The sequence below is a fragment of the Molothrus aeneus genome, chromosome 3 (assembly GCF_037042795.1).
Source record: "Molothrus aeneus isolate 106 chromosome 3, BPBGC_Maene_1.0, whole genome shotgun sequence".
Taxonomy (NCBI): Eukaryota; Metazoa; Chordata; class Aves; order Passeriformes; family Icteridae; genus Molothrus; species Molothrus aeneus.
Window position 1 is genome coordinate 40210363 of NC_089648.1, and position 11644 is coordinate 40222006.

Genomic DNA, 11644 nt, shown 5'->3' on the forward strand with positions numbered 1-11644 from the left:
CTCAGGATTTTTTGTTTGTTTTTTCTGCTAAACCATGTTTTTGTAATTATGAATACTTTGTTGAAATTGCTTGGAAAAGGAAGTACACAGAAAATGGTCCATACAATTAAACTAACTACATATTAGTGTTGAAAGAATATAAAACTGGTCTCACTCTGTTGCACTCATACAGACAAAACCCCTTCTCAGAAGGAATTTGGCTTGAGAAGAGAGATCTGGAGACAAATCTTAGTTAACTTCAGGCCCATGTGCCTTATTGTCTGGTTTACGGCTGCCCCAAATGGCCTAAAAGCAAAGGACATTCACACTAAACAAAAGCAAAGGCTGAAAGAAAGAGAAAAGAGGAATTTGAAAGCTGTCATTTCCAAACTCCTTCTACTCAAAAGTTGATTCCTGACTTTCCATAAGGAACCCTGAATAAGGCAGCAGTTACTTTATACTCCTAAAAACTATCTGCAACTAGACTGGAGAGAAGCAGAACTACTTTTATCTGCTTGGATTCACATGAATGCTGCTTTAATCAGTCCCCACTTGCTTCTGCCACCTTTCCCCAAGTTTAGGTTTGTAAAATCCTGAATTGATTGCTAAATATACAGAAAGAAATTGCCCAAGCAGCTTTCTAGGATGTATGATTACAGTGTATCAAAAAAGGTTTATCAAATGTGGAAAATTACAACTTTGTCCCCTAAGTTAATAAATACTTAAGAATATAAAGGAGTAAGATGCAGTAGGACCACTTCAAACTACTGTACTTCATATAGTATTTTTTAATTTCCATTTAAATGGTTTTCTCTAGTCAGCAGCCTGGTCCTGGCTCCCATCACTCTAAGGCGTATGTAGTGTTACACGCATATCTCAGTGTAAAAGGAAAAATGTCACCCTAGAGTGAGAAAGTTTGGTATTTGGATTATATAACAACATCTTATGATTCAGCCTCAATAAAGTCTTGGTTTTAGTTAAAAGAAAATTAAACTTATCCTTGACTGATATAGTGAACTAAGCTTTTAGAAGGATATATGCAATATTTATGTCCTGTGAAGCACTTTCACTTTCCATAGTAACAGGCCCCCTCTTCAGTACTTAAAATGGATTTGATGCATAAACAATATTGCTGAAAACACATCCAAAAATAGTGAAGAAGACTTTGCTTTACAAAACTAGATTTTAAGACTGGTTATGACCTTGTACAGTCCTTTACACAAGCAAAGGTACACAGCCATTCGGCTGAGATCAAAATAAAGCCTCCCATCTCCTCAACAAACAGTATCCCAAAGCGCATTACAGCGGGACACTGGGAAGCGTGTATGGCTATTTCCACCCGCCCCGCGGGAATTGTGCCGAGACCTGCGAGAGCAAGCAGCTATTGCCACCTTAGGGCGGCCCTTAGTACTGCTGCAGGTGAAGTGGAGCTGCCTGCTCCTGCTCTCGTTGTACACCCTCAGAGCTGACAGTGATCACTCCAAGGTCATTCCAATCCTGCAGCACACCCTCTCTCGAAAGGTACATACATTTAAAATTAATAGAAGGTTTCAAGATGAACATTTTTGCTCTCTCTCCTTTCTTTTACATGAAATTGTATTAAAGATGTCTAATCCCCGTCCAAGCAGATCTGCCAAACCCAGCCCTTTGCTTCTAGCATGTCTAAGTGGCATTGTTACAATTGTTTTGCCTAGCTGCACCTCTGTAGCCTGCCTAGACAGTTCTGTAACCAAGTAAGGCTCAAAATGCCTTCATAAACTGTTAATGTATATGGCAGGCACAGTGCTAGATGAATACTAAGCTGATTTACACCTGGGAAGTACAGGCATGGAACTAAGGAGAGCTGCAGACAGCTGGGCAGCTCTCCTTCCCACCTCTCATCCTGAGGTGATGACAATCTTCAGAAACCAAGTTAGGGAACATGGTGGATTAAAAAAAAAAAGCCTTTCATCCATAAAATACATCTGATATTTGGGGTGTTTTAATACTAATAAGCAAGTAACTTCTAGCTGAACAGCCTGTGAATACTTTTTACTCACACATCTCCTGTCACTCCTGCAACTCTTCACTCAGAGCACAAGCAGTGATGGCATCAGGGCAGGGCATAACTGCAAAGTTAAAAATGTGGGAAACAATCCTCCCCATCTCACTGGTAGCAAAACCCATCCACAAAGGGAGTGGACACAGTGCTACATTCTTTGGTGAAAGAAACTTGGTATTTTCAGTCCAATGGGCCTGTGAAAACACTTCTTTTCCTGCTGGTTCTTCAGCTAGATGTACTCTGCAGGGAAATCTGAAAAGGAGACAAAATGGCCATCTCACATTGGTGCAAGTGCACCAACAGGATGGCATGGAGTCGAAACAGGTACCTGCTCTTATATCTCTTCTGAGACTGCAAATTACACCTGAAAATTCTAATTGCCTTGTGTTTCTACAGAAAGAACTTACAGAGGCAAGACTAGCCACATCAAACTAAAGCCAGTAATTACTAAAATCTGTCAACAGGCATTTATTTTGGATGTAAAATATACCCTTAAATATAAGAGCAGCCAAATTTATCAAAACTTTTCAGTTAAATCATTGCAACTCTCCTATATGTCTGGCATCCTGTAAGAACATTGAATTAGTTCACATAGAAATTAGATCGTTCCCCTTGTTTGTTGCTCTTCACTGTTTAGACCTTATATATTGCAAACAGACCTGTCCAAAAGGCAAGCATGTGAATTTGTTACCCTCTCCTGCTTTTCTTTGCAACTGAAACACTATTTAGTTTAGTTTCAGTAGATTTCAACAATTTTGCATAAAACCCCAACAGCCTATTGTGAAATGCTTGAGCAATTCAACATAAATCTGGTATCAAAGAGAAGTGAATTTGAGCTGCTTTAATTTAACTTTACAGATGTAACAGAGCAGGTATTTAATTCAGTATTGCTGATTTTTATTTTAAACAGGCACAGGCTTTCTGTTCTTAGAGAATTATTGCATTGTGTGCCATTTGCTCAGTACAGACAGCATACAGCTACAGTCATTTATACAATCAACCTTGTTCAGCTAAGATGACTTTTGAAAATGTTAAACATCCCTTTAAGACACTTGAACGTATCTGGAAGTTCTGACTTGTGTGCCCAAGTGACTTCAGCCACAGCGTTACTCAGACTGAGATGCTGCATGCCTTTCTTACAGCCCAAGCACCCGGGAATGATCTGTTCCCTCCTTACCCGGCCCAACACCGGCACCCAGCGGCCAAGCGCCTTCACAAACACCTCGGAGAGCTGGTGGATTTCCTGAACACAGCCAGAGTCCGTTTAACAGCACTGGTTGTTCGATTACTGATGTTCAAAATGTTACCCACTATTGAAACTGTCTACAAAGCCTGGGACAGCCATCTCTGGTCAAGACCAGCGAGAGCCAGGAATAAAGCACTGCACCCAAATGCTGCTCTGAAATCAGCCAGTCACATCCAAACAAGAGATAACAATGTTACCATAGGGTCAAGCATGTCAGCAAAATTGTTCTTTTTAAGGAACTAGTGTGCCACCTGAAGCAACGAGATATTTTATATGTCCTTTTTTAAAGAGCTACAGACTGTGAAAAGACTCTTGGACAAGAGAAAACTATCTTGCCCTTGACAATGCAGCTCTCTTTTTCTAAAGGTCCTAATACTGAAGCCAATATCCAGGACTGCGATACAGCACATCAATTTCCCAAATTTTGATGCAATTTCCCAAGCAACAGGCCTAACAAAGGACCCAGGCATTAAAAAGGCACTCAGGAATCTCCATTCTAAGTTATTTTCCATCAGTAGCCACAAGGGGACAATGCTTCAAATTCTGGGCATTAACCTAGCAGAAACACGCAGAGGTGAGCCCAGATGCAGAGTCCAGGACTAAACTCTGAAAGATTCCATTTAACATTCTCCCCTCTAACACAGTGATGATACTGGTTTCAGATGACCAATACAGTCTTTGCAAATAAACAAAGTCAAATGTCAGGACAGCACATCAGAGAAATAATGTCAGCTGACAGCATGTCAAGAGAAATAAAGAAGACAGGAAAAAAGCAAGCTATGAAGTGCAGAGAAAGCAGCATGAACAGAGCAAATGCTTTACTCAGTAAATCAAGACTGAACTGAAAGGATTATCAGAATATGCTGAACTATGGGAGGGTATTAAAATTTAGGCTCACGGACTAAATTTTAATACCCTCCCATAGTTCAGCATATGGGATTGTGAGAAGGGGATTAAACTTCCACTAGAATTAGCCTGATTGATAGATTAAGATGAGATTAAGGAAACAGACTTGTAGCTTTAAGCTGCTTCCTCACCGCGAACTGCTCTGGTTTCTAAAAAACACAACTTCTAACAAAGACAGCACCACAGTTGTTGAACTTCTTGAAAAAATTTTAATTGGACAAATGTCCTCATAACACAGGTAAATTGTACATCACACATAACTTGCTTACACATGAACTGAATTAGTCTTTTCGTAACTGGATAGTTTGCTCTTTAATTCCATCTTTTGTGACAATGCAAATCTTTAGTGCATCCCCAGTGTACACATCTCTCTCAGCAGCAGAAATGAAGACATCCTTAACTAGCTGCAAAGCCTTTTCCAGGGTCAGAGGTACATGTTCCACATTTTGCATGTTCTTGAAGCCAATCTATGAAAAGATAAAAGTGTATTTTATCCATCTATGAAAACTGATTCAGTCTCTGCACTAGAAAAAACAGATTTAGATGAATTAAAAAGAAGAAATGACCCATCTATTTTAAAAACCCCAAAGCTGAAGTATTCCTCCAAAGTATTCCTCCAAACAGTTTACAGTTGAGAGCTTTGCCAATACATACACTCTTAGAAAAATTACCTAGAAGCAGATCCAATATACAGCCAGCATAGCTCCTCCTGCTCATTCAGCATGTACAAGATCACAATGAACATCTGGATCTGATCTAATTCTTCATAAACTTCTCACAACTTTGGCAGTACCAGAACTGCACATGAGTCTTTTTTTCTCTGGTCACTTGTAGTTAGGAACATTTCTTAAAAGCAAATATTCCCTGAGATCCCTAGACTTCAAAACTAAGTCTATATTGGAGCATATCTGGTCCTACCAAACAGCATTAAATTAGCTCATAAATATAAGCATCAACTTAACCATCAGAACAGGAAAAGGAGAAGAGTTCCATGTTTTGCCTGAAACCCATAAGCAATAAAAAATTATTTATGACAACTTGTTTTTTGCAGAATATATTTCCTTCAGTTAATAAAGTTTAAAAAAAAAGGAAATATTCTATTCCTTTCTCGTCTGGTAAGAATCAAGAATGCTTACTGCTTTTCTAAGCACAAAAGCTGTGATGGCATCACGTTCAAGTGACTAAATACCAACACCAATGTCAAAAACTTAAAATGAGTAAAACACGCTTTGGTATTTCTCCCATTCAATTATTAACAGCTTCAGCTAAATATGAAAATACTATTCAAGTATTTCAGACAGATTTAGCTGAATAAGTTTCCAGCAGTTTTATGTAAGAACACTCTTACTAAAAATGGTATCTGAATTGTACAAAACTGAAGACTTAAACAAGGCTATGTTAAATGATAAAATGTATTAATTAATTCTATCTTCTTAATTTGGTATTATCTCATACTAAGTAACAGGCATATTTATGTTATCAGCCAGGAAAAAACTCCCAAAACCCAGAAAAAAACCCTCCAAACAACTTCTAGGATAAACATAACTCCCCAATTAAAACACTTCTGCCTTTAAACAGGCACTGCAAATACAAATAATGTATTAAAAACCTCAACAGATCCCAAAGCAAAACTTTGATTTCTCTTGAGAAAGTAAAGCCACATAATTTATAAATGTATGGATTACCAGGTCCTACCTGGGTAATAGATTTAAAACTTCTCTCAAAAGTAATATTCTCCAGAAGTAAAGCTACATTAATTTGAATGTCACAAATCTTTACTGAAATAAAGTAAAAACCAAACCAAAACAAAAGCCAACAAGCTATTTTACCTGGTTATCCAGCAAAGGCTGCAACATTGCACTTGCTGATCCACCTGCTTTAAAAGTACTTCTCTCATAGGAGCCCACTGGATCAAAGCTATAAACTGCTCCCTTTCCTGAAGAAAAAAAAAAAAAAAAGAATTAGTATGTAATTCAGAAAGCTGCCCAACACTGACAAGCATCTTCAACAAAACCAGCTCTCTGGATAAGTAGTATCTGGAACATTGCAGATCCCAGTAAACCTTTACCAAACAACACTGAGTATGTTCAGATGATGCTTTTTACAGAAGACTCACTATGGCTGCAGCCTGGTACAATATCCAATGTTATTTTCTTTATTTAAGCCGCAATATCATGCTTCAACAAATGTTTCCCACACTACTTACCACAGAAAAAGTGTTGATGCAGAGTAATCAAAGCAGAAAAATGAGCTAGAGTGTAGTGCTGAACAAAGAGCCCCAGGGGTTCCAAGGCTAACACAAGCAGCTGAGATCGTTCCTGAATGATACATTTCTTGAATTACCTCCAGAAAGCACACCTGGATGCCTCTGCATCAAACTCCCAGAACCAGGGATGATGCTCTGGTCTCTTGCACACTTCCCTTTGAAGCCAGACCAGGTGGTGCAAAGTTTACTGGCTTGCACCAACATCAGAGGCACAGACACACTGTAGCCCTGAAGCATCAGCGTTTGATGAGAACATGCCAGTCAGAATGCAGCAGCTGGCCAAGCCCAGCCCTTCTGTGCAGACAGGCTGCACCCAATTCAATCAACTGGCCAGTGCCCTTGGCAGCAGAGCACAGGAGCTGAACAGCCCTGAGAAAGCCAGCCAAATCAACAATCAATCTTGCTGGACCCTAATTTAGTCCTTGCAAGCGAACCTGCACACTGATTCTTATCAGCTGCTACAACACCCTTATAATCTGAGATTTACCATTATGCAGGGCAGACTAATCCCCTGCCAGATCCCACAAATCACAGACATGTCTTAGCAAGACTGGGAAAGCAGTATAACTTACTGGTACAAACAAATTGCATGGAATGGCTAAAATTATCCAAACAAGACCACCTCTGAGCTCCATCTCAAAGCCAGACAACACTACTCAACCAAATCACTGGACAGCAACCCAGTAAGTTCTGGAAGAGCTGTAGATTAAACTACAGCTTCTGTGTAGAACTCATGATTTTCATTAGAGGTTAGTTAACGTTTTGAAATAACTTTGTAGAAACCTGTCTCTGGAGTAAGTCTTCATATTAAATAGTCTTTACCACACTCACAGGTCTGAATGAAACATATACAATTTTACTGGTGACATCTACTGTAAAGATGCAATTTAAAAATCCAGCAAAACCGCTGTAAAATTTTCCAGTCTAAAGTATTAATTATTTCACTTTAGAGATTTTATTTGTGATCAAATAATTATAACATAGCTTTTAGACCTTCAGAAATGGAAAAATCAAGTGAATAACAAAAACTAGGAAATGAGCCAGATGCACTGTATTCAATCTGTGTAAGTACCGTAATGGCTAAAGGCAGGTGTTGGGAATAGTAACACAAACTTCGTTATTCAATCAGTACACCTCAGATGTAAAGGAACAGCTATCCATCCACAGAAATGCAGCTTCTCTTTTCCCTTTTTCTGTTTGACGTCTTACCTTCTTCATCAAGTCCACCAATTATATTGTAAACATAGTAGGGAAAGAAACGTCGAGAGTACAGGATTGTAGACAGCATTGCTGCAATAGCCCCTGTAGTCATGGTCTTGTTGTTGGAATGCTTGTACATCTGCCAGTGGTAGAGCACATCCAAGAAGAAAGTCAAACACTAAAGCTGACATTCAACTAGAATTACATTTTCTGTAACCTCAATACAGAAGAATCTGACACTAAGCAAAATTATTAACCAGCACAATTAGTGAAAACATGCTGGTCTAAAAGGTAAAGCCTCTTTACAAGCCAAACATTAACATATCTCTAAATTTGTGTAATTAGTAGGTGTTGCCTCATTTACAATACCCTTTCCAGCTCTTCCACTCTATAAATTTGTGGTGTCACACTTAATGAGAACACATCACCAATTTTCCCTGCCAGATCTTTCACTAGCAAAACAGTTATGATACAAACACTCGGAAAAAAACAGCAGAAGTTATAGTTAAAACATGTCATATTATTGGTCTCAAATATAATATTAAGAATCTAAGTTTCTAAATGCAGTAAGATTCGTAGTTACCTTCAATCTGGCTTCAATAATTTTAGTAAGGGTAAGGCAGTCTCCATGGAACCCAGTGCATCCAATGACAGTTTGTTCTGTTCTGAAAAACATAACATTTTGTTGCAATTTTAGACTTAGCATGAACTACAGTAATTTCTTATACAGTAGGTTATTATGAAAACACCAAATGTATTTTCAGTTTTTTTCCAGAGGGCTGCATTAAGCTTGTACAATGGTTATGTGACATTTATGGCTTTGATGGCTTCTGTCATGGCTTCTGTCAGCACAAACAGAAGTTATGTGGCTGCAGATGCACTACAGAAGCTTGGCTCTCTGCTCAGTTTTGAAATGTTTTATGAACACTAACCATGGAAACACACACTTGAAATTTTAATTCTAGGAAATAGAAAAGAGTCTAGAAACATTAACACACACTGACCAACCCAAAGTAGTCATTCAGAAAACATCTTAAAACAAAATCTTCTCTCAGCCTGTCACTAGAATTACACAAAGCCACCATGTGCAGTATGTATCCTGTACCAGACTAATCTCCATCTGGACAGTATCAAAGTCAAACATATAGCAGTAACAAGTTAGACAGGAGAAACCAAGTTATTTTGATTTCATGTCATCAATTCAGAAAAAGAAACAATAACCCTGATAAAAAAAAAAAGTTTATGTAGTTGATGACAGCCTATAAGACAAGCACCTGCTGCAGTAAAATGAACATAAGTGTAATGTAGGTGTAAACTAAGGAGATTCTACCCAGGTGAGTTAACCTAAGCCTAAAATGAACATAGAAAGTTCAATTATGGAATGACTCATAGGTTTACCTCCCCTAAAACAAACCCCTCTAAAGTGCCAGGTAATTAACCAGAGAGATACAGTACAACTGGCAGCAGTGGGAACAGTTGTGTACCATCGCCAGATCTCCTGATGAAGCAGAATGAGTTATCATAGGATTAAGTTTAGCTACAGTTAAATTAAAAATTCTTCTGATTATCCAGCCAAAAAACTTCATGTTAAGGTTTGTATCATGCGAAAAATGTTCTGTTCTCTCTTAACTTCAAGAGCATGAAACAAGAAATCTGGCTATATTTAGAACATCACATCACATCTTGCATTACAGCAAAGGTCACCACGAGTCCAAAATCTACTTTGTTACTGGGCTTTTTCTTCTAAGAATTCTGCTTAAAGTAGGAAGCAGGTGACATAGTCAGCAGTACAAAAGATTTTCCATCTTTTTGAATCCTTGCAGATCTGGACTTACAGCTTGTAGCATTTTGGGCTGTCCCGGGAGTGAATGGAGTAGCCTTCACTCAGACGTGTGTCAGAGGCAACGATACAAAAGTCTTCTCCAGCAATCGCCAGCACAGTCCTTAAAAAAAGAATATTGATAAATCATGGCCTTCAGCACAAGCATCTTCTTAGACAACACAGAAACAAACTAGATAGTAATTCTACACACAGACTCATGTTTTGTCAAGTATCTTACACTCTTTGCTATGCTTCCCACTATGCACATCCCTACTCAACACCAAGGGAAGAAGGCAATAGACAGACTGAAGAAAATATGTGCATGTGGCCCTCTACTCAGATTTAAACTGTATGGAAACTTGGTAAAACAGAGACTCCACACCAGGCAAGAACCAGACCCAATGGATGAGGTATTTTATATGCCTGATAATAACTCATCCTTCTAATACAAGCAAAGTACTGAGCAACAGTATCACTACACTAAAATAAATGTCACTTTTAAAATCTGGTGTTATTACTTCCTAACAACTAGTATTGTGATCACCACAGGTGTACCACCATTAAGTAACAAAGATGCCCTTTAAAAAGCAATAGCCATCATAAGAAAAAATAAACCTACCTGGCCAGATCATGCCACCAACTCAGGTGCATAAAACATCACCAGCCTTTAAGAGTTACAGCAAGGTAGCATCCAACCCAGTAACACGTTTACTAGCAGCACGGTAAACAGCAAAGGCCATAAACTACAACACAAGAAGTTCCACCTCAACAAGTGGAAGAAATTCTTAACGTGGAGGGTGGCAGAGCACTGGAACAGGCTGCCCAGGGAAGTCGTGGAGTCTCCTTCTCTGAAGACATTCAAAACCCACCTGGACGTGTTCTGGTGTCACTTGCTCGAGGTGACCCTGCCTTAGCAGGGGGGTTGGACTGGATGATCTCCTAACTCATCCAGCCCTAACAACTCTGTGATTCTGTAACAGGACCATTACCTGGGTTTCCTAAGCCACTATAAAGAAACAACCCTGCCGGTAACAACAGATGCGTACTTTAAGACCAGTCGAAGTTTAGGGAGCCCGAGTGTTCCAAAAGCCACACGGACAGGCAAGAACACCCTGAAAGGCTGCAAGGCCTCAAGGCAAGCCCGAGCCCAGCTGCTCCTTGTGCTGCCGCTCTCTCCCTACAAAGAGGAGACCGTGAGGGGAGATAAACCCGCACTGAGCACCGAGGAGAAGCAGGAGTAAGGCGAGGAAGGAGTAAGCGAGCCCCAGCCCCGGCGCCGCTGTCCCCTGGGCCCCATGCCCCGGGCCGAGGGTGCCCCGTCCCGCCCGGGCCCTCACCCTCCGTTGAAGGTGTACGGCGAGAAGCGGTAGTGCTGCACGGGCGCCTCCAGCCCGCAGCCCGTCTCGGGCCGGGAGGGCCCGCATCCCGCGGTGGACAGCATCGCGGCCGCCCGATCGCTGCTGTCTCACGGCGAAATGGCGGCACCGGAGGCGGAAGCGGAGCCTCTCGGGGAGGGCAGGGCAGGGCAGCACCGCCTCCTCTCGCTGCTCTGCCGGGCGGCGAGCGCCGGGGCCTGGCCGGAGGGCGGCGGTGCCGCTGTGGAGCGGAACCCGCCTGCAGCAGGGGGTGTTGCCTGGGGCCCGGGGCAGCGCCTGGACAAGAGCCGGGTCGGCGCTGGCCCATCGCCTGCGTGCCCGCTGGTGGGAACGCGCAGGCTGCTCAGTGGTGAGGCCATCACGCACCGCTCGTGTTTGGGCAGCAGCGTGGCTCCTGCTCTGCAGGGGAGAGCGCCTTTGGAACCGCCGTGAAGAGCAAGAGTCGGGAATCATAGAATCATCGGGAGGTTGGAGTAGGAAGAGACTATCTAGTCCTGCCACGGGCAGGGACACCTTTCACTGGACCAAGGCGCTCAGAGCTCCATCCTGCATTAAACACTTACAGGGATGGGCACCCACAACTTCCCGGGGCAACCTGCGCCAGTACCGCACCACCCTCAAGCAAAGAACTTACTCCTAATATCTAATCTAAACCATCTCTCTTTCAGTTTGAGGCCATTCCCCCTCGTCGTGTCACTACACGCTCTTGTGAAAAGTTAATCTCCACCTTTCTAGTAGGTCACCCTGAAGCCTTCCCTTATCCAGGCTGAATAATCAAAATTATCTCAGACTTTCCTTGTGCTTCATC

General features: G+C 41.3%; 1 protein-coding gene across 1 annotated transcript; it reads right to left on the bottom strand.

Moving 5' to 3' along the window:
• Positions 1 to 4358: 4358 nt before the first annotated feature.
• Positions 4359 to 10956, bottom strand: PSMB1 (proteasome 20S subunit beta 1). The gene is made up of 6 exons (XM_066545648.1): positions 10798 to 10956; positions 9474 to 9581; positions 8222 to 8303; positions 7648 to 7777; positions 6002 to 6108; positions 4359 to 4639 (listed from the first exon to the last, which is right to left on the bottom strand). The coding sequence occupies exons 1-6, from the start codon at positions 10899 to 10901 to the stop codon at positions 4454 to 4456; spliced, it is 717 nt and encodes a 238-aa protein (XP_066401745.1). The 5' UTR covers positions 10902 to 10956; the 3' UTR covers positions 4359 to 4453.
• Between the last annotated feature and the right edge of the window lie 688 nt (positions 10957 to 11644).